General features: G+C 52.4%; 1 protein-coding gene across 2 annotated transcripts; it reads right to left on the bottom strand.

Annotated features, from left to right (window-relative positions):
• Positions 1 to 16: 16 nt before the first annotated feature.
• On the bottom strand, positions 17 to 23560 carry LOC145545761 (histo-blood group ABO system transferase 2-like). 2 transcript variants are annotated; one of them, XM_081590581.1, is made up of 18 exons: positions 23376 to 23560; positions 22821 to 22862; positions 22023 to 22591; positions 21510 to 21565; positions 20331 to 21091; positions 20067 to 20230; positions 19560 to 19691; positions 17648 to 17720; positions 10748 to 10795; positions 10126 to 10176; positions 9119 to 9175; positions 8693 to 8740; positions 7848 to 7883; positions 5301 to 5429; positions 1398 to 1506; positions 820 to 1286; positions 471 to 546; positions 17 to 298 (listed from the first exon to the last, which is right to left on the bottom strand). In XM_081590581.1, the coding sequence occupies exons 9-17, from the start codon at positions 10777 to 10779 to the stop codon at positions 540 to 542; spliced, it is 936 nt and encodes a 311-aa protein (XP_081446707.1). In that variant the 5' UTR covers positions 10780 to 10795; positions 17648 to 17720; positions 19560 to 19691; positions 20067 to 20230; positions 20331 to 21091; positions 21510 to 21565; positions 22023 to 22591; positions 22821 to 22862; positions 23376 to 23560; the 3' UTR covers positions 17 to 298; positions 471 to 539. The 2 variants fall into 2 exon arrangements, with proteins under 2 accessions (XP_081446707.1, XP_081446706.1); XM_081590580.1 differs by lacking the exons at positions 19560 to 19691; positions 20067 to 20230; positions 20331 to 21091; ... (1 more) ...; positions 22821 to 22862; positions 23376 to 23560 and having other exon boundaries at positions 820 to 1506; positions 21510 to 21680.
• Positions 23561 to 23856: the final 296 nt, after the last annotated feature.

The raw sequence follows: 23856 nt of genomic DNA, 5'->3' as shown, positions 1-23856 counted from the left end.
ATTTTTAATTAATTAATTTTATTTTTTTAATTTATTGATTTATTTTTGATTGCACTGGGTCTTCGTTGTGGCACACAAGCCTCTTCCTTGCTGCACGTGGTCTTTGGGTCTTTCTCTAGTTGCGGCAAGTAGGGGCCACTCCTTTGGTGGTCTCTCCTGTTAGCTCTAGAGCGCCAGCTGAGCACTCGTGGCCCCACAGCATGTGGGGTCTTAGCTTCTGCATCAGGGGTGCAACTTGTGTTCCCAGCATTAGCAGGCAGCCTCTTAACCACTGGACGGGTACCAAGGAAGTCCCTTGCTGAAATTTAAATACGAACAGTTTTGAAAGTCCCTGGGCATCAGGCACTGAGGTATGTACTGATGGATAGAAAGATGAAGACGTCTTGACCTCCACCCTCAGGATCTCACATTATAATGGGCAAGACCAATGGGTAAGGGAGGCAGAAAGGCAGACACAGCCAAAGGAATACCCTTAGTGCTTTATGAAAACACGGTCGTTTCTGTTGTCGTTGTTTTGTCAGCGGGAGGAGCAATTCCCTTCAACCACTGGAAGAGAGACCCAAAGGAGGCGCCCTAGGAAGGTGACCTTGTCAAGCGCTTGGAGGAGGAGTCACATTGAAGAGAAGGTGGGATGAGGAGGGAATGAAGACTGCAGGGCTGGCTTTGTCTGCAGAGTGGAGCTCCCTCCAGAGGAGGAAATCAGGCGACGGCTTCACCCGCGCCTTCAAACCTTTGGCCAATCCCTTATCGAGACGGTGGAACCCCTGACATGCGGGGCGCCCTGACACCCACGGACTTGCTCGGCAAGCACGTTCTCACCGGTTCCGAATCTCCGCGTGGTTCTTGGGCACAGCCACGTAGCGCAGCTTCCTGAGTAAGGGTGGCCTCTGCAGCATCCGCTCGTCCCACAGGTACTCGGGGGACAGCACCTTGCTGGGCTTGTGCGACAGCAGGTACCGGTTCAGGTGGCTCTCATCATGCCACACGGCCTCGATGCCCTGCGCCTGGTCGGCCGTCATGGCCTGGTGGCAGGCCGTGGTGAGCCGGTAAACCTCAGGGACCGACCCCCCAAAAAAGCCGCCCGCGTAGTAAAAATCACCCTCGTCTCTCGGGATGTAGGCTCGAGACAAGGGCCGGCGCTCATAGGTGAAGGACTGGCGCTCAGCGGCGTAGAAACCAGGGTGCAGGGTCCCGAAGAGCGGCGCCAGAATCTCCACGCCCACGTGGTCGCTGAACTTCATGTCCACGTCCAGGCACACCAGGTAGTCCACCTCGCGGAGGAAGCGCTGCCGGGAGAAATTGCTGATCATCTCCATCCGGTGCATGGAGATGTCCTGCCAACGTTTGTAGTTGCCGACGTGCAGGACCACCACCTGCCTCCCATCCTGGAGGGCGACCTGGGGCACGTCCGCCGGCCGGTCGGTGAACACGTAGTAGGTGACCTTGTGTCCCACCATGAAGTACTTCTCCGCCGTCTCCAGGAAGAGCCGCAGGAAGACCACGTATCTAATCCAACAGGAAAGAGAGGGTGGGCGTTAACAGAAGCAAACAGCGGCAGAAGAATCCACTTGGGCAAAACAGTTTATGAAACCTTAGCCTTACCTTGAGGATGTTACCTAAGTGAAATAAACCAACCACACAAAGTCAAGTGCTATATGGTTCCACTTAGATGAGGTACCTAGAATAGGCAACGTCTCAGACACAGAAAGAATGGTGGTTGCCAGACACTGGGGGATGGGGAACCTGGAGCAAGTGTTTAATGGGCACAGAAAGTTTAGTTTTGCAAGATGAGAACCGTTCTAAGGAGGGTCAGTGGTGATGGTCGTACCACATCTTGAATATGTAACACTACTGAAGTGTACACTTAAAAATAGTTAAGATGGTAAATTTTATATTATGTGCGTTGTGTCTGCTCAGCTGTGTCTTGACTCTTTGTGACCCCATGGACTGTAGCCCACCAGGCTTCTCTGTCCATGGAATTTTCCAGGTGAGAATACTGGAGTGGGTTGCCATTTCCTCCTCCAAGGGATCTTCCCGATCCAGGGACTGAACCCGAGTCTCCTGAGGCTCCTGCGTTGATAAGTGGATTCTCTACCACTGTGTCACCTGGGAAGTCCCATGTGCATTTTACCAAAATCAAAAATCAGAAACAAAACTACAGCCATTCCACAGTTAAACATAGCAGTAACAGACCCTGACTGGCTAGTAAGAGGAGGGGTTCAGATTACTTAGTGTTGAGCAAATATTCAGAAGCATAAGATATTTGATTAATCCACAAGTTTGGCAAAATTCAAATGATTGATAGTATCCAAATGATGGATGTCTCCCAGCTCAGGAGCATCCAATGGCTTCTTGTCTTTTTTTTTTTTTAATTGAGGTATAGTTGATTTACATATTATATTAGTTTCAGGAGTACAAAATTGTCATTCCAACTTTATATAGATTATACTCCTTTTAAAGGTATTGTAAAATACTGGCTATAAAATTGGATCATAAAGAAGGCTCAGCACCGAAGAAGAACTGATGCTTTCGAATTGTGGTGTTGGAGAAGACTCTTGAGAGTTCCTTGGACAGCAAGGCGATCAAACCAATCAATCCTAAAGGAAATCAACTCTGAATATTCATTGGAAGGACTGATGCTGAAGCTCCAATACTTTGGCTACCTGATACGAAGAGCTGACTCATTGGAAAAGACCCTGCTGCTGGGAAAGATTGAAGGCAGGAGGAGAAGGGCATCACTGACTCAGTGGACATGAGTTTGAGCAATCTCTAGGAGACAGTGAAGGACAGGGAGGCCTGGTGTGCTGCAGTTCATGGGGTCACAAAGAATCGGGCAAGACTTAGCAACTGAACAACAACAACATTCCCTGTGGTGTTCAATATAAATAAAGCAAACAAATGAATGTAACACGACAGAGACAGACTCACAGATATACACAACAAGCTAGTGCTTACCAGCGGGGAGAGCTGTGAGGGGAAGGGTAGAACAGGGGTAGGGGGCTAAGAGCTACAAACGACTAGGTATAAAATAAGCGGCTTCTGGGACTTCCCTGGTGGTCCAGCGGTTAGAAGTCCTCCTTCCAGAGAAGGGCCCACGGGTTTGATCCCCCGTTGGGGAGCTGAGATTCCACATGCCGCTATGCCCGAGCGCTCTGGAGCCCGCCTACCAAAGCAAGGAGCCTGCGTGCCACAACCAGGACCTGACACAGCCAAACGATAAATAGTTTTTAAAATACCATTGGGTTTTTAAAAAATAAATTAAATAAATGGCTTCTTGTCTTAAAAAAAAAAAAGGCAATTCCAGATCCTGCAATGGTCTACCAGGCCTGCTCCGACTTTGTCTCCTTCCCTCTCCTCCATCCTCTGTAGGGCAGGCCAGCTCCTGACACATGCCATCCATCCTCCTCCGGGCCTCTGCACCTTCTGCCTGGAATCCTTCCCCTGCAGTGCTCACCCTAGAGGGGCATTCCATCCTCTGACTAAAGCCCAGACTGGACACGCCCCAGAGCTCATTCTGCTGGCATTTACACCAGTGCAACCGACTGTAAAACTGAAGCAGGCCGTGCACTTGAACATGTCCATCTGACCATATGCAGATTACAGCTCAATAAAAAGGAGCAACGATGGAATATTACTCAGCCACAAAAAGGAACGCATTTGAGTCAGTTCTAATGAGGTGGAGGAACCTAGAGCCTATTATACAGAGTGAAGCAAGTCAGAGAGAGAAAGATAAATACCGTGTTCTAACGCATATATACAGAATCTAGAAAATGGTACTGAAGAATTTATTTACAGGACAGCAGTGGAGAAACAGACATAGAAAATAGACTTATGGACATGGGGAGAGGGGAGGAGAGGGTGAGATGTATGGAGAGAGTAACATGGAAACTTACATTACCATATGGGAAATAGAGAGCCAACGGGAATTTGCTGTGTGTCTCAGGAAACTCAAAGAGGGGCTCTGTATCAACCTAGAGGGGTGGGATGGGGAGGGAGACGGGAGGGAGGTTCAAAAGGGAGGCGATAGATGTGCACCTATGGCTGATTCATGTTGAGGTTTGACAGAAAACAACAAAATTCTGTAAAGCAATTAATCTTCAAGTAAAAAATAGATAAAAATTAAAAAAATAAAAAGGAGCAAATAAACATGAAAACAGATTACTCTCTATCCCCTTGCCCAAACTTAGTTATTTTTTAGAGCTCATATCGCCATCTGACATTTTTTTTTACATTCACATAATCTTCTCTTTTTAAATATGTGTGTATCTGCTCCAGGCCTTAGATGCAGCATGCAGGATATTCACTGCCTCGTGCTGGATCTTCGTCGCAGCGCGTGGAGAAATTGAATATTGGCACAGAGAAGAGTGGAAACAGCCCTGTCTCCCATGACTCAGAAAGGTTAGCTTGAAATGGGTTGGAGACTGACAGATGAGGCCGAGACCATACGATACTTAGTAGAAAACAGTGGGGAAGCGCTTGCACGTTGATCTTTGCAGTGACTTATTGGACACGACACCTAAACCACAAGTAACAAAAAATAAATGAGCGCTGCTACATCAAACTGAAAATCTTCTGTGAGAAACGATCAACAGAATGAAAAGGTGACCAACAAGATGGGAGAAGATATCTGCAAACAGTTGGCCTCCCAGGGTGACAGACTGGGGTAACGGAGCACCAGTGTCTGGGCTGCGGTGGGGTTAAGTCCCTGGCACAGTGGCTGGTACTGGAAGTGGTGAATTGAGCTGCCCGTCTCTAAAAGGCTGACAGTGACCTCTGGGGTGATGACTCTCAGCTGTGGGACCGCTGTTTTGAGCAGGGGTTCCCAGATGGCGCTAGTGGTAAAGAACCTGCCTGCCAATGCAGGAGAAATAAGAGACAGGGGTTTGATCCCTGGGTCGGGAAGATCCCCTGGAGGAGGGAATGGCACCCATGCCAGTGTTCTTGCCTGGAGAATGCCCTGGACAGAGAAGCCTGGCGGGCTACCATCCAGAGGGTCAGAAAGAGTCAGACACAACTGAAGTGACTTAGCTCAACATACACACGTCACTGTGTGTTATCACGGCACATTCTCTCTCTCTATGTGTGTGTGTATATATATATATGACTGCCTAGTGACCCCTGCACAACCCAACCCTATACCTAAAGTCACCTATACCCACGTTCACCTGTACCCAAAGTCACTGGTGCCTCAGCACCCCCACCCACCCTGTGAGCTGAGCACCTTGTCCCAGAAAAGAGAGAGGAGTGCTGCAGCTCAGGCCAGCTCCCTGGCTCACCCTGGGTGAGCATCCTTCACTTACTTTTTGATGGCAAACACAGTCAGCCCAATGGTGGTGTCTCTGAATTGCGCATCCAAGATGGCAGAGTCAAAGGTCCCGTCCCAGATGATGGGCGCAAACCAGGGGGTCATGACCAGCACGTCCACTCTCCTGGGGAGATGAGTCACAGCAGGTGAGAGCAGGTCACAGGGATGTGGGCCACAGAGAAGGATTTGTCCAAAGCTGCACAGTCCGTGAGCTGCAGAGCTAGGAGCAGACAGGACCCCGGACTCCCGACCCAGTGCTTTTGGCACCATAAGCTCAGCAGCCAGGACTCAGCACTTCCATCCCTTCACTGCCCTAACTCAGAGTATCTCCTGAGTACCGACCGTGTGCTAGATGCCCTGAGACATCCTTTTGTGAGGCTCCCTGTTTCCAGGAGAGCACAGTCTTGAGGGAGGGCAAGCACTAAGTCCTCTCTCAGCACGTGGGAACTTTGCCACAACAAGAAATAGACGTTCAGTCTCTGCCACAGCCCTCCCGTCACCTGGCACTACGCTTCTAGGACCCCTGGGAGGTCCTGGATCGCAGGAGCGGCATTTGTTCTGATGAGGTGACTCTGGGTGGGCTTGCGGGTAGTTCAGGGTGGGGGCTGCTCACCAGAAAGACAAAGCCAGGATTAGAAACTTGGAACTTAGAACTTTCTGCCTCACATCCCTTCCTCCTGGGAAGGCAGAGGGGCTGGAGGTTGAGTTAACAATCAATCACGCCAGCGAGATGAAGCCTCCATCAATATCCCTTCACTGTGGGGTTCGGAGTGCTTCCGGGCTGGTGAACACAGGGAGGTGCGGGGAGGGAGGTGCTTGAGCGCCCCGTCCCTTCCCCATCCTGCCCTATTTACCTCCTCATCTGACTGTCCCTGAGCTGCATCCTGTATAACAAGCCAAGGATCTAGTAAGTAAACTGTCTTCTTGAGTTCTGGGAGCATCCCAGCAAACCAGCAAATCCAAGGAGCGGGTGGTGAGAAATGATTTATAGCCCGTCGGCCAGAAGCACAGATGACAACCTGGAACTTGCCACAAGGGTCTGAGTGGGGGCAGGCCGCGGGGCTGACCGTCCACCTGTGGCATCTGTGCTAACTGCGGGGAGTGTCAGAATCGCCTGGTGTGGGTAACCCACACGCTTGCTGTGAGTAGACAGAAAGAGGGTTTCTTTCAGAGACAGAGCTGAGCCTCAAGCCCCCTCCCCTCGCAGGGGCTCTCCGTATCCTGTGATCTCGGCCCCTTCTCCATTCTCCAGCCGGCACGGGCCCCTCTCCCCTCCCCCCAACTCTTACTTCATGAGTGTTCATTCACTAGTTCATCACTCTGCCAGGGCCCACCAAAAAAATTCATGCCAACCTGCCCCTCCAGATGTGTGCCGACCCATGGAAATGTATGTCACTAAAAAGTGTCACAGAAAAGTAAAAGGAACCAGGTAAGATGACTGTTAATATGATGGACTTTGTTCAACTCAACATATCCAAAATATTATCATTTCCATATGTAATTGATATATTTATTGAAGTATAGTTAATCGACAATGCTGTGTTAGTTTCAAGCGTACAGCAAAGTGGTTCAGTTATACATCTATACACATATATTCTTTTTCAAGTTCTTTTCCCATATAGGATATTACCAGATGTTGAGTAGAGTCCCTGGGCTATTCAGTGGGTCCTTGTTGTTTATCTATTTTATATACAGTAGTGTATCTATGTTAATCCCAAGCTCCTAGGACACTCTTCATGTACTAAGTGTTCGGAGTCCACTGGGCACCTCAGTCACTGCACGGACAGCACAGCTCATTCTAGAGCAGTCCTGTTTCTAGTGTTCATGGCCACACATGGCTGGTGGCTCTGGAAATTCAAGGAGGTGTGTATGTGGGTCTCAGAAATGACAGTGAGCACCTCCAGGTCCCCTGGCAGGGACGTGGCAGGATGTGACAGAGGCCACTCGGCTTGCATTCCGATCTCTCTCCAGCCGTGGGGCCTCAAGCAACCTCCTTCACTTCTCTGAGCCTGTTTCCCTGCCCATAAAACGGGGGCTGATCAAAGTGGTCTCTGGGCGACTTCCTGTCCCAGAGCTCGGGGTTCTAGTGCCTCCGTGACAGGCTGCCAGCACTCTCGGGCAGTGGAAGCAGGAGGTGTGGGCCCAGGCAAGGAGGCCTGGATTAGGTGACAGGCACTTGTATGTGGAGGCAAGTTGGAACCATCCGCCCTCAGACACTGACACTCATGGAAAGGCCTCGGCGATAACCCAGCCCAGACCCCAACTTCCTTCCCTGAGAAGAAACAAGAGAAGGTTCCATGCCTGGTGTGGCCCTTTGCAAAACTCCTGGTGACCGCAAATTAGAAGCACCTTCCATCGGTCCTTCAATGGGTACCAAACCCACTGAAAACTAGCCCAGCCTCTCATAGAACAGACAGAAAGGAAAGCAAAAGGGCAAAAGAAAGACTGGAACCAGGGAGTGAGGTGCAAGAAAGGCAACCATAGGGTAGGTGGTGGCAGGGAACCCACTGGCCGCAGCCACAGCAGAAACTCATCTACTTACGAGGGCTTGAGCAGCTGGGCCTTGGGGTAAATCAACCTGCGGACAAGACATGCGTGTGAGCATACACTCGCATCACCAACACCAGAGCTGCCAGGGGCCTCTTCCTGGTTCAGTGGGCAGCTCTGCCAGGAGGCGGCAGTCAGCCACAGGGGCTTCCTTCCTTCCATCCTCCCATCTTCCTTCATCCAGCCACCTCCCATCCCCTCCCCCAGCCCAGGGGTGCCAGGGGCTTCCCCAGGGATAAACTGACAGATAAACTGATGGGGTGGAAATGCGAGGACGGGCTAGGAGGCTCTTCCCCGTCTCATGCTCGGCTGAGGTTAGAGACCTTCCTGTGCTTCGTAAGTCCTCCTTGTGGTCTAACTCGTTATGAGGAAGGTCTTCGTGTCCTGCTCTATTCAGGAGTGGGAAGCACAGGGGTGGCCTCTCCCATCCCGTCCACCAGCTGCATCCCGCCTGGAGCCACCTCACTGCCCCCCTCCACTCTCCTGCTGGCTTCTTCACCCTCCATGCCCCCCCTGGCAACCCTCTCAGTTTTCAATCAGTTTTCAATGGAGCTGAGGGCTCAGAAGCTGCAGCTAGTCTACCCTGGGTAAGACCACTGAGCTGGGACAGCCGAGAGGCCGAGGTCACGGGGGGCTCACCTGTGACCCCACCATCTGACGCCCGCTCCCCCTGCTCCCATTCTCTTCTGCCCCTCGGTACCCTCCTCCCCGCTTCCCTTGCTCCTTCCCTCCTGATAAATCTCACAATCAGGCTCGAAGTGGGTGTGAGGGGGACCGTGTAGTGGGGAGACAGCAAGCTGACTTGCTTGGAAAGAGGCCCAAAGACGCGGTCTCCAGTACCTGGGTACCTCAGGTATCCTGCAGGTGTCCAGGTGGCCGTCACCTTCACTGAGGGAGGGAAACGGAGCGCTCAGAGCTGATGGCGCTGGGAGAAGCACTGCTGTGCCGCCCGGCCAGGGCTCCTGAGGGCCATCACGTCACAGACCCTACTGAGGAGAGCTCCCCGTGGCTGCAGAGCTCGGCCGTGTGGCCAGGTGAGGGGACCGGAGGCGGGAAGCAGGGCGAAGACACCCCGGACACGATGGCCGTGTCGGCGCCTGGTGCCCAGCCTGCCGAAAGCGATGCCACGCCCGATGGTGACAAACCAGCCTGGGGAGAGCCCCGCTCCGGAGGGGAGGAGCCATGGACGCCCAGGTCAGCCCTGCGATCCGAAGGGAAGCTCTGGCAACGGCCCCCTCAGCCCTGGGAGCCCAGCTGCCGCCCTACCTGGACTCCTTCTTCTCCAGCAGCATCCGCTGCAGAACCACACTGTTTTCATCCTGGCTGCAGAGGGGACAGGCTCCCAGTCACTTCAGGAAAAAGTATCGCCTTGCTAACGAAGCGCCCCTTCAAGAAGGGAGGGGGCTCACCAGGCAAAGGCTAGGTGTGCATCCACTTGCCGCAGCCCGGCCCTCCCCGCCATCCCCGCCCCTTTCAACCAGCCCAGTCCCTCTCCAGCAACCCCGCCCCTTTCCACCAGCCCCGCCCTCACCAGCCCCCCTCACACCAGTCCCTCCCCGCCGGCCCCGCCCTCCCCGCCCCCACCAGCCCCGCCCTCTCCGCCCCCACCAGCCCCGCCCCCTCCATCAGCCTCACTCCTCCTCACCAGCCCCGCCCCTCCTCACCAGCCCCGCCCCTCACACCAGTACCCCCGCCGGCCCCGCCCTCCCCGCCCCCACCAGCCTCGCCTTCTCCATCAGCCCCGCCTCTTCCCACCAGCCCCGCCCCCTCCCCACCAGCCCCGCCCCTCCCCCACCAGCCCAGTCCCTCTCCAGCAACCCCGCCCCTTTCCACTAGCCCCGCCCCCACCGGCCCCCTCACACCAGTCCCTCCCCACCGGCCCCGCCCCCAGCTGGCCCCGCCCTCCCCGCCCCCACCAGCCTCGCCTTCTCCATCAGCCCCGCCTCTTCCCACCAGCCCCGCCCCCTCCCCACCAGCCCCGCCCCTCCCCCACCAGCCCAGTCCCTCTCCAGCAACCCCGCCCCTTTCCACCAGCCCCGCCCCCACCGGCCCCCTCACACCAGTCCCTCCCCACCGGCCCCGCCCCCAGCCGGCCCCGCCCTCCCCGCCCCCACCAGCCCCGCCCCTCTCCGCCTGCCCCTCCCCACCGAGGAAGCGCGGAGGGGCCGGAGGGGCCCGTCCCAGTCCGGAAGAGCAAGCAAAGTCTCCAGCTGCTGGCAAGGCTCAGGAATGTCAATTTTTGTGGATAAAAAGGAGGAGGTGAAAGTCATTACCTCAAAGGCAGGCTCTCCCGTTGGCCCTGCAGGTGGTGGGCCTCGGGGCTGCTGAGACAGAAAAGCCCGGTCAGCTCAATGCATTCATCCACACTTCTACCCAACAAGGATTTGCTGGGCCCCAGGGCCTGAACAGAGGAGGGAGCTGGGCCGGACTTGACTTCGAGGTCCTGCCCTGCGGGCTCCTGCAGGACCCTGGTCAGGAGCGCTCACCTTATCTGTTGTCGGTCAGCCAGAGATTGACGACCGCGTAAGAATTAGCTCTGGGAGGAAAAGTGAGCCTTTTCCCGTCTGGGTGCTAATGGGGTTAGAGGGCTCCCTGTCACGGACTGGCCGCTGGGGATGGCTTTACATGGAACAAACACTGGTCACTACTCGTCCCCAAACCCGGGCCTGGAGCTGCCGGCAGCCGTAAAGGGGTCCTCTCCAACGGAAAGCAGGATTCTGTCTTTGTAGTTTTTTAGGTTTGAGAAAGCATGGTAGACAGAGGAACTCGGAATCAGCCGGGAACTGAGTGCCTCTTTCATTACAAGGACCTCCAATCCACTGCATATTCAATGTTTACTTCTGTTCTAGATCTTTCTAGAAGGAACCACCTTGACTCCAAAGACCCGTCCATCACCTTTGAGACTCTTCGGTCTGTCTTCCGGGCATCAGGCTGAACACGTTGCTGGGGGGACAAAAGAGCGTGGAGTTGAGTCCTCACCAGATAGAGGAGAGCGGACAGGCTGTGGTTTTGAGGCCGAGACTTCAACACAGACAGCATTCTGACCTTCTGGTCTCTGGCTCCTGAGAAAATAGATGCGGGGCCGGAGCGGAGCTAGTGGGACATCTCATGCGGGTGGAAGGGGAGAATGGGGTGCACAGGCAGACGCCCCAGTCGGTGCCCTACTCCCCCCTTCCCCCATTCCACCCTATTTTAACCCCATGTCATCACCCTAACTAATAACTTGAGAAATATCAATAACCTCAGATATGCAGATGACACCACCCTTATGGCAGAAAGCGAAGAAGAACTAAAGAGCCTCTTGATGGAAGTGAAAGAGGAGTGTGAAAAAGCTGGCTTAAAACTCAACATTCATGGAGAAGGAAATGGCAAACCACTCCAGTATTCTTGCCTGGAGAATCCCATGGACGAAGGAGCCTGGTAGGCTAGAGTCCACGGGGTCGCAAAGAGTCGGACACAACTGAGCGACTTCCCTCCCTTGATTGATAAAAAAAAAAAAAAAAAAAAAACTCAACATTCATAAAATGAAGATCTTGGCATCTGGCCCCATCATCACTTCATGGCAAATGGATGGGGAAACAGTGGAAACAGTGACAGGCTTTATTTTCTTGGACTCCAAAATCACTGAAGATGGTGACTGCAGTCATGAAATTAAAAGACGCTTGCTCCTTGGAAGAAAAGCTGTGACCAACCTAGACAGCATATTCAAAAGCAGAGACATTACTTTGTCAACAAAGGTCCGTCTAGTCAAAGCTATGGTTTTTCTAGTAGTCCTGTGTGGATGTGAGAGTTGGACTATAAAGAAAGCTGAGCACTGAAGAAATGATGCTTTTGAACTGTGGTGTTGGAGAAGACTCTTGAGAGTCCCTTGGACTGCAAGGAGATCCAACCAGTCCATCCTAAAGGAAATCAGTCCTGAATGTTCATTGGAAGGACTGATGCTGAAGCTGAAACTCCAATACTTTGGCCACCTGATATGAAGAACTGACTTATTGGAAAAGACCCTGATGCTGGGAAATATTGAAGTCAGGAGGAGAAGGGGATGACAGAGACTGAGATGGTTGGATGGCATCACTGACTCGATAGACTTGAGTTTGAGCAAGCTCTGGGAGTTGGCGATGGACAGGGAGGCCTGATGTGCTGCATTCCATGGGGTTGCAAAGAGCTGGACGTGACCGAGTGACTGAACTGAACTGAATAGCTTGTAAGTGCTCATGGCCTTGTTGTCTGTGGATAGGGAACCCCAGCATCACAATCATCCAAGGAATTGTTTTTAGAGGCAAATCCAGACTCCTTGAATCCAGGCCTGAGCAGTTGGGAGGTGTGTGTGTGTGTGTGTGTGTGTAGCAATCTCCATTTTTAACAGGTTCCCTGAGGATTCTGTGTACACGCTAAAGTTAAGAAACAGCCTTCTTTCTGTTTTACAACAACTCTGCCACATAGAGCACCACGTGGCACATGGGGATCTTAGTTCCTTAACCAAGGATTGAACCTGCACCCTTGCATTGGAAGATGTGGAGCCTTAACCACCGGAGCACTAGGCGTATCCCTGGGAGTCTTTGAAGCTTGCTGGAAAGTGTTCATATTCGAACCAGGATTCGATTTTAAATTATATGCAAGCAAAAAATGTAAAAAATCTGCATCTATAAAAAAATTATGAAGGGAATCTCTGAGGCAAAGTCCAATTTTTTAAAAACTCTGCTCTAGAAGAAAACTTATTTCAGAAGTCAGATGACTCTTTTCAGTCAGTCAGTATCAGTTGAGTTGCTCAGTCGTGTCCGACTCTTTGCGACCCCATGGAATGCAGCACGCCAGGCCTCCCTGTCCATCACCAACTCCTGGAGTTTACTCAAACTCATGTCCATTGAGTCGGTGATGCCGTCCAACCATCTCATCCTCTCTCGTCCCCTTCTCCTCCTGCCTTCAGTCTTTTCCAGCATCAGGGTCTTTTCCAAAGAGTCAGCTCTTCACATCAGGTGGCTAAAGTATTGGCGTTTCAGTTTCAGCATCAGTCCTTCCAATGAACACCCAGGACTGATCTCCTTTAGGATGGATTGGTTGGATCTCCTTGCAGTCCAAGGGACTATCAAGAGTCTTCTCCAACACCACAGTTCAAGATGACTCTTTTGGATGTCAATATTTATCAGGTTTGTTTTTTCTTGTTTTTTTTTTAAAAAAAAGACAAGATAAAAACTGCCAAAAATGAGGGGGTGGGGAGAAGATGAAATGAAATCTAAACACAAAATGAGCTTCTCTGATGATTCAGTGGGCAAAGAATCCTCCTGCAATGCAGGAGACACAGAAGACCCAGGTTTGATCCCTCGCCTGGAGGAGGAAGTGGCAACCCACTCCAGTACTCTTGCCTGGGAAATCCCATGGACAGAGGAGCCGGGCAGGCTACAGTCCATGGGGCCCCAAAGAGTCAGACACGACTGAACACAAACTTGAATAATGTAGAAGAGGTGGCTGCTGGATGAAGAATCCAAAAAGGCTGCATTGGATAAAGAAGAGCAGTCAGGGACTTCTCTGGCAGCCCAGTGGTTAGGGCTCGGAGCTTCCACTAAAGGGGCTTGGTTCAATCCTTTGTTGGGGAAATAAGATCCTGTGTGCTGTGCAGTTTGGCCAAAAACAACAAAAAAGAAGCGAGGTCAGACCCCAGACTCAACAGGCTGCCAGACCCAGGTGCTTTATGGTAATAGGGGGAGGCCAGAGGGGGTGAGTGGTTTCAGAGCTGAGTCACAGTGGGAAGCTGCAACACAAGGCCACGGGTGTCTCCAGACTCTTGAAGGCACAACCCAGCATGTGCCACATGGCTCTCTGGGCTCCCTGGGGTCCTTGTGTTATAAGGAAGACTATCTTTATGCAGATCCAGCATCTGTTCCAAGAATCAGATATGGGGACAGGCTGCTTGCAGAGAACTGAGCGCTCCTGCTGGGGGAAGATCGGATGGAGACTTGGTCACCTGCCAGTCACGCTGCGGAACCAGCGCGGCCCCGAGACCCACAGCACGACAGAGGCGGCTCCGAGACGGAGATGGGCGCCCGGGGGAGCTGCAGCAATTCAGGAGGGGCCCTGTGCATGCCAACAGCCCCACCCAAGGAATGTCACACCCTTCCCAACCCTGCACCAGATGTGTGTGTGATGAGCTCATTTTGTTGCTCAGACAAGACTTACTCCAGGAAGCCCCAGTAAGTCCAGTGCTGGCAGACCAAGGAGGGGTGGTCTCCCTCCCAGGAGCACCAGGAAACCCTGTATCCACTCTTGCGACAGCCGGTCACCCGTAACTGCCTGGCACCTGTCTACTCCTCCTAACAGACCTGACATCCTTCAGAATGGGGAGCCGTCCCATGCACACTGGCAGCCCAGTGTCCTGCCAGCCAGGCTCAAAGCAGCTGAATGTGTGGGCGTGTTCCACGGCACATGCGCTCCGTTTTCCAAAGCCTGCAATGGCTAGGCCATCAGCCCTGAGACTGGATGCTTATCCCAGAGGACACTTTCCCCGAGGGACCTGGCAACCTGGGTTTGGAGTCCGGTGGAGGGGCTGGCACCCTGGCCTTGCCACTTCCTACCTTATGACCTTGGTCTCATTCCTTAACCTCTGGAGCCTCCTTTCCTGGAGTATAAAATGGGAATTGTAATGCCTGGCTTGGGCTTCCCTCGTGGTTCAGTGGTAAAGAATCCGCGTGCCAATGCAGGAGACCCAGGTTTGATCCCTGGGTCAGGAAGATCCCCTGGACAAGGCAATGGCAACCCACTCCAGTATTCTTGCCTGGGAAATCCCATGGCCTGGGGAGCCTGGTGGGCTACCGTCCATGGGGTTGCAAACGCGTTGGACATGACTCAATGACTAAACAACAACAGTGATTTTCTTACAGGTTGTAGAGAGAATCGAGAAGAACACCCACCAAGCGTTCCCTCAAAGCATCACACAGACTAAATAACCCGGAAGTGGAGGCTCTTTCTAACACATTTCTTTGCAAAAGTCATCAGTGACAAAGTATATAGCTCTAACAGCTAACAACTAAATACATATGCCATCTGCACTCTGAAATAGTAAATAAACATTCAGCAGCCATTGCACAATTGAGTTTAGGGGTAATTTCACCCTCTTATGGAATAAGAACCGGAGTACTGAAAAATAGATTTAAGGGACTAGATCTGATAGACAGAGTGCCTGATGAACTATGGACACAGGTTCATGACATTGTACAGGAGACAGGGATCAAGACCATCCCCATGGAAAAGAAATGCAAAAAAGCAAAATGGCTGTCTGAGGAGGCCTTACAAATAGCTGGGAAAAGAAGAGAAGTGAAAAGCAAAGGAGAAAAGGAAAGATATTGTCATCTGAATGCAGAGTTCCAAAGAATAGCAAGGAGAGATAAGAAAGCCTTCCTCAGCGAACAATGCAAAGAAATAGAGGAAAACAACAGAATAGGAAAGACCAGAGATCTCTTCAAGAAAATTAGAGATACCAAGGGAACATTTCATGCAAAGATAGGCTCGATAAAGGACAGAAATGATATGCACCTAACAGAAGCAGAAGATATTAAGAAGAGGTGGCAAGAATACACAGAAGAACTGTACAAAAAAGATCTTCACGACCCAGATAATCACGATGGTGTGATCACTCACCTAGAGCCAGACATCCTGGAATGCGAAGTCAAGTGGGCCTTGGAAAGCATCACTATGAACAAAGCTAGTGGAGGTGATGGAATTCCAGATGAGCTATTTCAAATCCTCAAAGATGATGCTGTGAAAGTGCTGCACTCTATATGCCAGCAAATGTGGAAAACTCAGCAGTGGCCACAGGACTGGAAAAGGTCAGTTTTCATTCCAATCCCAAAGAAAGGCAATGCCAAAGAATGCTCAAACTACCGCACAATTGCACTCATCTCACACGCTAGTAAATTAATGCTCAAAATTCTCCAAGCCAGGCTTCAGCAATATGTGAACCATGAACTTCCAGATGTTCAAGCTGGTTTTAGAAAAGGCAGAGGCACCAGAGGTCAAATTGCCAACATCCGCTGGATCATCGAAAAAGCAAGAGAGTTCCAGAAAAACATCTATTTCTGCTTTATTGACTATGCCAAAGCCTTTGACTATGTGGGTCACAATAAACTGTGGAAAATTCTGAAAGAGATGGGAATACCAGACCACCTGACCTGTCTCTTGAGAAACCTGTATGCAGGTCAGGAAGCAACAGTTAGAACTGGACATGGAACAACAGACTGGTTCCAAATAGGAAAAGGAGTACGTCAAGGCTGTATATTGTCACCCTTCTTATTTAACTTATATGCAGAGTACATCATGAGAAACGCTGGGCTGGAAGAAACACAAGCTGGAATCAAGATTGCCGGGAGAAATATCAATAACCTCAGATATGCAGATGACACCACCCTTATGGCAGAAAGTGAAGAAGAACTAAAGAGCCTCTTGAAAGTGAAAGAGGAGAGGGAAAAAGTTGGCTTAAAGCTCAACATTCAGAAAACTAAGATTGGGAAATAGATGGGGCAACAGTGGAAACAGTGTCAGACTTTATTTTTTTGGGCTCCAAAATCACTGCAGATGGTGATTGCAGCCATGAAATTAAAAGATGCTTACTCCTTGGAAGGAAGGTTATGGCCAACCTAGATAGCATATTTAAAAGCAGAGACATTACTTTGCCAACAAAAGTCCGTCTAGTCAAGGCTATGGTTTTTCCAGTGGTCATGTATGGATGTGAGAGTTGGATGGTGAAGAAAGCTGAGTGCCACATAATTGATGCTTTTGAACTGTGGTGTTGGAGAAGACTCTTGAGAGTCCCTTGAACTGCAAGGAGATCCAACCAGTCCATCCTAAAGGAGATCAGTCCTGGGTGTTCATTGGAAGGACTGATGTTGAAGCTGAAACTCCAATACTTTGGCCACCTCATGCGAAGGGTTGACTCATTGGAAAAGACCCTAATGCTGGGTAGGATTGGGGGCAGGAGGAAAAGGGGACGATAGAGGATGAGATGGTTGGATGGCATCACCAACTCTATGGACATGGGTTTGGATAAACTCTGGGAGTTGGTGATGCACAGGGAGGCCTGGCATGCTGCGATTCATGGGGTCACAAAGAGTTGGACACGACTGAGCGACTGAACTGAACTGAACTGAAAAAGTATTGACTAGCTTCTTTGAAGGGAGTAACAGTTTTACAGCTGCCAGGTTTGTTTTAAACATAAAATGGAGTATTACGATGCAGTGAAAAGGTGTCATCAGTTCTCCATGAATCTATGTAACGTGTGTGCGAGCCCCATGCATGCATGCTCAGTCACTTCAGTCGTGTCCGACTCTTTGTGACCCCCTGGACTGTAGCCCTCCAGGCTCCTCTTCTCCAGGCAAGAATACTGGAGTGGGTTGCCATGTCCTCCTCCAGGGCATCTTCCCAACCCAGGGATCGAAACTGCGTCTCTTATGTCTCCTGCATCGGGAGGCAGGTTCTTTACCACTAGTGCCACCTAGGAAGCCCCGTGGGCCCCACATGTTGATGTAATTGGTGTTTCTAAAAAGCTATAGACTCTGCCTTCTGAAGCCCTCCCCGTCCACAGCTGTGTTGGCGCTACCCTCCCAGCTGAACCCACGCCTCTGGTTATGGTAACATCTGTGAATCGCCTGGGAGCAGGGCACGGTGCTGGCAGGGAGCCGGCATCTCAGCGGTGCCCCAACGAGATCGGCAGGCTGGGAGTTACCGTGTCATTCACAGCTGCTCTGGTCATGTAGGTCATAAATCCCCACCTGCCACAGGACCCCGGGCTGTTCCCATCCTCCTTACCTGTAGAAGCCCAGAAGTATGGCAAAGAGCAGGATCAGACACAGCCAGGACCTGGTGCTCTTTCCCCAGAAATCTGTGAAGAGGAAGCCTGGGTCACCTGGCGCCTGCCACCCTGTCGAGGCCAAAATCAGGCACTGGCTGGGGACAGCCTCTCCCTCCTTTATGCTCACAGGGGAGGTGGCTTGTAACCTCTCCTGGAGCCATAATCCCACTGAGCCTTGCCCTGTAGCCCCTGGGCACCTTGCCTGGGTGCCCTTGCTCATTAGCAGGCCCCAGACAGCCAGGACCACTCGTACACTCCAGGGAAGCAGGTGCAATGGCCATGAACTGACCAGCGGGGCAGGTGACGAGACACAGGACTGAGAGAGACAAAGGTCGCAAATCCAGCTTGCCAAGGGGATTCCCAGCCTCCTAAATACCCAAATTCTAATGCTGTAGGAGCTCACACCAGGGTTACCTGCAACAGAAACAGTCAGGGCTGGGAGACCCTGCAGGGATGCTACACTCCAGGGAATGTGCACGTTTGAAGGAAGTTGTATCATATGTGCTGATAAAATCTTGGCTGGAGGCTGTGGGTTTAGCAAGCCCCACGCTGGCGTGCTGCAGTCCATGGGGTTGCAAGGAGTCGGACACAACTGTGCGACAACAACAGCATCCTGAATAGCCCCCACCCACAGCCACCACACTGCTGGGTCTCAGAGGCCCAAGTCTCAAGCTGCAGCGGCCAGAATCTGGTTTTGAGGGGCTCCCAAGTGTTGACCTAAGAAAACTATGTACCTCGGATGCAGTCCAGAAACATTTACCAAAGAATTGCATTTGGTCAAGGATAGATACCTCTGTTTCCTTTGACTAGGTATGAAGATGAAAATGGTGTGAAGATGAAAATTCTAGTCACACATATATAGCCAAGGTATGGAAGCAACCTAAATGACCATCAACAGATGAGTGGAAAGGGGTGACGTCATCCACTGTCTGGTCAAAAGTTAAGGGAGCTCTCTCAAAGTTCACCTGCTTCCTTCCCCATGGAGGCCCTTTCGTGACTATGCTTCTTTCTAGTCCTTGTTTGTTTAACCTTTTGATTAAGTTTGTGTCTACTAGGCTCCCAAGTTTGAAATAAGGCTCATGATGGCTCAAGGAGTTCAACCCATTCCCGCGGAGGGTGGTTCAGGTCCCTACATTTCCTTGGAACAGTCAGCAAGGGATTTCTACACCTCTAGGGAAACCTAGAGTCTTCGGGAAGACCAGCAAGAAGAAGTTTCAGAAGAAGAGACCGTCGGTCCCTTACCCCTTAAGAATAAGGGTGTAGAGTCTCTCAGTGGGAAGTGAGACAGGCTGGGACCTGGGACCCTTTTCTGCAATCCTTGCACCTGGACACACCTCTCCTCCAGCAACAAAGAAACTCTATGGCACTAAAAATAACTCCATGCATGTGCTGTTGGGATAAATTCTGGACAAAAGATACAAAAAAAAACAAACCCAAAACCCAAACCAACCTTTAGTTATCAGCTCAGAAAAGCCAGGAACAAAAGCAGGGCATTGGGAGCAAAAGCAGGGTAGCCTGTATGCCCCCTGCTCACAACAGCACCTAAGGGGTGGGCAAACCACCCCTGCAGTCCCACTCCTGGACACACTCCTACCCTCACCCCACATAAGGAACAAGCTTGCCCACCCCCACCCCCCAGAAAGCGAGCAAGCAAGGGAACCTGTTACTTCTCACTCCCCTCTGCTACCGCAGAGCCCCCAGTAAAACCCTGCCTGAACTTCTCTGGCCTCTGGTCAATTTCTGTCGACTGGAAAAGGCCAAGAGCCCTGGTCCCCGTGGCTCCCACGCACCACCCTCACAAGGGCCTCTGGGCTTTGGTCATGAAGAGCAGACTCTGAGGACACACAGCTTTAGGGAACCAGTACAAACCTGAACCACTTGATCCGGGAACACCCAGTGTGTCCTTCCCAGTCTGGGAAAAGGATTTCTTCTGGGAGCCCTGCCCTGAGACCCAGCCCGAGCCAAGTCAGTCTGCCTCCTTCCATCAGTGAAAGAGAACTTCTGTGTCAAGCGTCAGAAAAAAGAGGCGGCCGTGCACCCTGGTCTCCCGAGAGATGTGCGCCCCCCAGGCCCCCAGGGGCTCCCGTGAGCAGGCAGAGGACTGGGTCCTGCGGCCACTGACCCCCTGAAGGACGGCGTGAGTCCCGTCTGCCTCCGCCGCCTCCTCGCGGGTGGTGGCAGGCAGTCCCCCCCTCCCCGTCCCTGGAGCCAGGAGGGCACAGAGCGAGGGATCCAGGTTGCTGCTGGCCGCCTCTCCGACCCTCCCAGCTTCCCACCAGGGCCGCCTCCTGCTGCACTGGGTTGGCGGATGGCCGGGAGGGCAGGGGAGACTTCCTAGGTGTTTGGAAAGCCCAGAGCCCCTCGGGTCCTCCCTACCTTTCTCCACCGGTCAAGTAAGGGGAGACTCGCGCTGGGGTTTGACCGCAGCCCTGGTTGGTACCCGGGAGAAGGGGACCCACAGAGCCGGTTTTCCCATTTATGCCTCGAACTGCCGCTCCGGAAGGTTCATTGCAACTGGCCCCAGATGAGGTGAACAGTGCCTGGGCCGGCCCGGGACGCACGCACGGAAGAGTCAGGTCCTAGTGTCCTGGTCCCCCCCAAGGAGCAGCCCCCGGCCGCAGGGTGCCCCCCGCCCCTCACCGGAGGGCTGGAGCTCCGGCCGCGCACCAGCGCCCCGCCATCCCGCCTCGCACTGCGGGCGCTCACTGAGCTGGGCTCTGTGAAGGGGGCACACGAATGCCCCCGTGCGGGGGTCCTGAGGAGCCCAGGTGCCCAGCAGTCCACTTGCCCGCAGAGCCTGGGTTTCGCATCGGCAGTCACAGGGGCTGGGCGGGCCCGGGGCTTGGGAGGGTGGGGTGAGAGCAGGCGGTTCCCACGAGGGAGAGGAGTGGTTGCCAGGAAGCCACAAGCGGGGGCGAAAGGGGCCGGGCTGAGCCTCCACCCCCCACCCCGGAGGCACGGAGCACCCTCGTGGTGCGCCGCCCCTTGGTCTTCCTCCGCCCGCTCTGCTCCGTTCCCCTCTGCCTCTCGACCCCCAGCCTCATGGGTGACCTCGGTGGACCTTGGATCCGGTTAGGGCTGGGCTGGGTTCTGCCATCCAGGACGCAGCCTGTACCTACTGAGCCTCTTTGCCCCTTGGCCAGTTCCTCCTCCCCTCCCTCTCTCCCTCTCTCTGCTTCCTTCTCTGTCCCCGCCCCCACCAACCCCCCACTCCCCAGCTGCCCTGGGTTCCGACTTCCCATACTGGCACTGGGAGAGACTTTGACCCGGGAGGGGCTTTGACCAGGCAGTCTTCACAGCAGAAGGAAGTCCTTCAGTGACCACCTGCTCCCTCCTCTGGGGCCCAGACAAGTGGAGGAAAGAGAGAGCTCCGGAGATGCGGCTGTTGGGGGTGCTTCTACCTGGGGGAGACCTGGCAGTCAAATCAGGACAGCTGCCCTCAAAGGTCTGCCCTCCACCCTCCACCACCCTTGGCACGTCCAGGTTCCTCTGTCCGTGGAATTCCCCAGGCAAGAATACTGGAGTGGGTAGCCATTCCCTTCTCCAGGGGATCTTTCCTACCCAGGGACTGAACCCCGGTCTCCTGCATGGCAGGTGGATTCTTTACCTGACTGAGCCACCAGGGAAGCTCTACGTCCCCGGGAGCCATCACTATTCCTGCCCAAGACCACCCACCACACGTGCAAGGCCTTCTCTGCACCCGCCTCCTGGTTCAGGACCACCGGCTCTAACCTCGCTGGGCATGCTTGGCCAGATGGTCAGATCCCTCAAGAGGTGCCCACAGCCCCATTCCTGGAGCCCTTGGCCCTCCCCACTCACCTCTGGGATCCATGGCTCCTGGGAGGACCTGCAAGCCTGGTGCCTGGAGGCAGAGGCTGGGGATGGGAGGCTGAGGTCAGCGCAGCAGAAGCTGAAGGCAGCGCTGACCTCAGGCTCAGAGCCAGAGCTGAGGGCTTAGGTCCAGCCCGTTCCCCAGGGCCAATCCTGTCTGTCCATTCGGGGTGGGAGGAGCCTCAGCAGCTTGCCTGTTTGCCCAGATCTGCCCAGGGCCGCCAGCCAGGTCAGTCCCACGATGGAAACTAGGCTTGTTGGCTGGATGCCTAAAGCCAGTTGCCCCCACAGTTTGGGGCAAGGTCTTGCCCACACCTCAGATCACAGAGGGGCCCGGTGGGCCGCTCCCCCTGCTCTCAAGGCCAAGCCCTGCCCCTCGCTCTGGCCCTCAAGCCTGGGTGCGGGTGGTTGGCCCCTGCTTGCCTCTCTCTCCCCTCACTCACCCCCCTAGGCCATCTCTCCACCCGGGGGCTGCTTTTCTCACCACACCTGGTGTCTCACCTGCCTGGCTGCTGAAGGGCCCAGAGGCCCTGGACACTCGCAGGGCCCAGTTGTTTTCTCTGGAGGGAAGCTTCTGGTCCCAGAGAATCCCAGCATCCAGGGGTAAAGAGGAGCTCCAGTGAAGTTGTCTCCTGTGTCTTCTGGGGAGGTCCATCTGGGGAGCCGGAACCTCAGGCCAGTGGGCCTCATTCAGAAATTCGACAGAGCCCAGCTGAGCAGCTCAGAGAGGGGCAGAGGAGGTGGCAGCCCTCTCTCCGCCCCCTCCCCCAGCTCACGCTTTGTGTGCCGGTACCCCCACCGCCACCCCGGCCGAGGGGGGCGAGGGAACCAGGCTGCGTGGGGAGCAGCCTCCTGAGCAGTGGCTCCCAGGCTCAACCTACAACCTGGACACTCTCTCCTCTCCGGCCTCCATCCCTGGGTGCCGGCCACTGGGGGTGGAGGAGAGGGTCCTTCCACCAGCATCCCAAGGGCACGTCCTAGCCTTGGCCGAGCTGGGGCTGGGAGAGCCACAGGAAAAGAACGAAATCGTGCCATTTGCAGCAACATGGATGGACCTAGAGATGATCATACTAAGTGAAGTAAGTCAGAGAAGGACAGATATTATATGATCTCACTTACATGTGGAATCTAAAAAAATGCTACAGATGAGCTTCTTTACAAAGCAGAAATAGACTCACAGACATAGAAAACAAATTTATGGTTACCAAAGGGGAAAGGATGGGAGAGGGATAAATTAGGAGTTTGAGACTAACATATATACACTACTGTATATAAAACAGATAACCAACAAGCACTTACTGTATATAGCACACGGAACTTGACTCAATATCTTGTAGTAACCTATAATAGAAAAGAATGTAACATATATATATACGAATTCTAAAGATTCAGTATATATATATATATGAATATATATGAATCACAAAGATTATATATATGAATCTTTTCTGTATACCTGAAACTAACACAAAATTGTAAATCAACTATATTTCAAAAAGAGTTTTTAAAAAAGAGTTGAATGAAAATCAACTGTCACCTTTACCTCATACCATATACAAAAAAGTTAACTCCATTTTTAGTTAGTTTTTGTGAACCTAAATAAAAGAGCTTAAACTATAAAGCTCTTAGGGGAAAACAGAGGTTTCTTGACTTGGATTCAGTAATGGACTCTTAGATATGACTCCAGAAGCATAAGAAACAAAAGAAAAAATAAGTTGGGCTTCATCTGAATTTTAAACTTTTATGCATCAAAGAACACTATTGAGAGAGGAAAAGCAACCACAGAATGACGGTGTGGGATATTTGCAGATTGTATATCTGATAAGTATCCAGTGTCCAGAATGTATAAAGAACCTTTAGGACGCAACAAATAACACTCAATTTCAAAGTGGATGTTTCTCAAAATACACATCGCCAATAAGCACATGAAGAGATGCTCAGCCCCACTAGCCATCAAGGATACTCATACACATCAAAGCCACAATGAGCCAACCCTTCACACCAAATCCAAAAATAAAAAGGAAAATGACCAGTGATGTGAGGGTGTGGAGAAATTGGAACCCTCACGCTTTGCGTGGAAATGTAAAATGGCGCAGTTGCCGTGGTAAACTGTTCGGCAGTTGCCCCAAAATGTAAACGTAGAATTATCCTGTGACCCACCAATTCCACTCCTGGGTATAGACCCAAAGGAATTGAAAACATACAAAAACAAGCATTCATAGCAACACTGTTCACAACAGCCAAAAGGTAGAAAGAACCGCAATGTCCATCAACAGATGGATGGGCAGACACAGTGCGGTCCGCTCTTACACGGGATGTTATTCAGCTGTAAAAC

Source organism: Giraffa tippelskirchi, chromosome 4 (genome assembly GCF_054371585.1).
Source record: "Giraffa tippelskirchi isolate mGirTip1 chromosome 4, T2T-mGirTip1v1.2.pri, whole genome shotgun sequence".
NCBI classification, from domain to species: domain Eukaryota; kingdom Metazoa; phylum Chordata; class Mammalia; order Artiodactyla; family Giraffidae; genus Giraffa; species Giraffa tippelskirchi.
The sequence above is the reverse complement of the archived record's forward strand: the minus strand, read 5'-3'. Positions and strand labels throughout refer to the sequence as shown.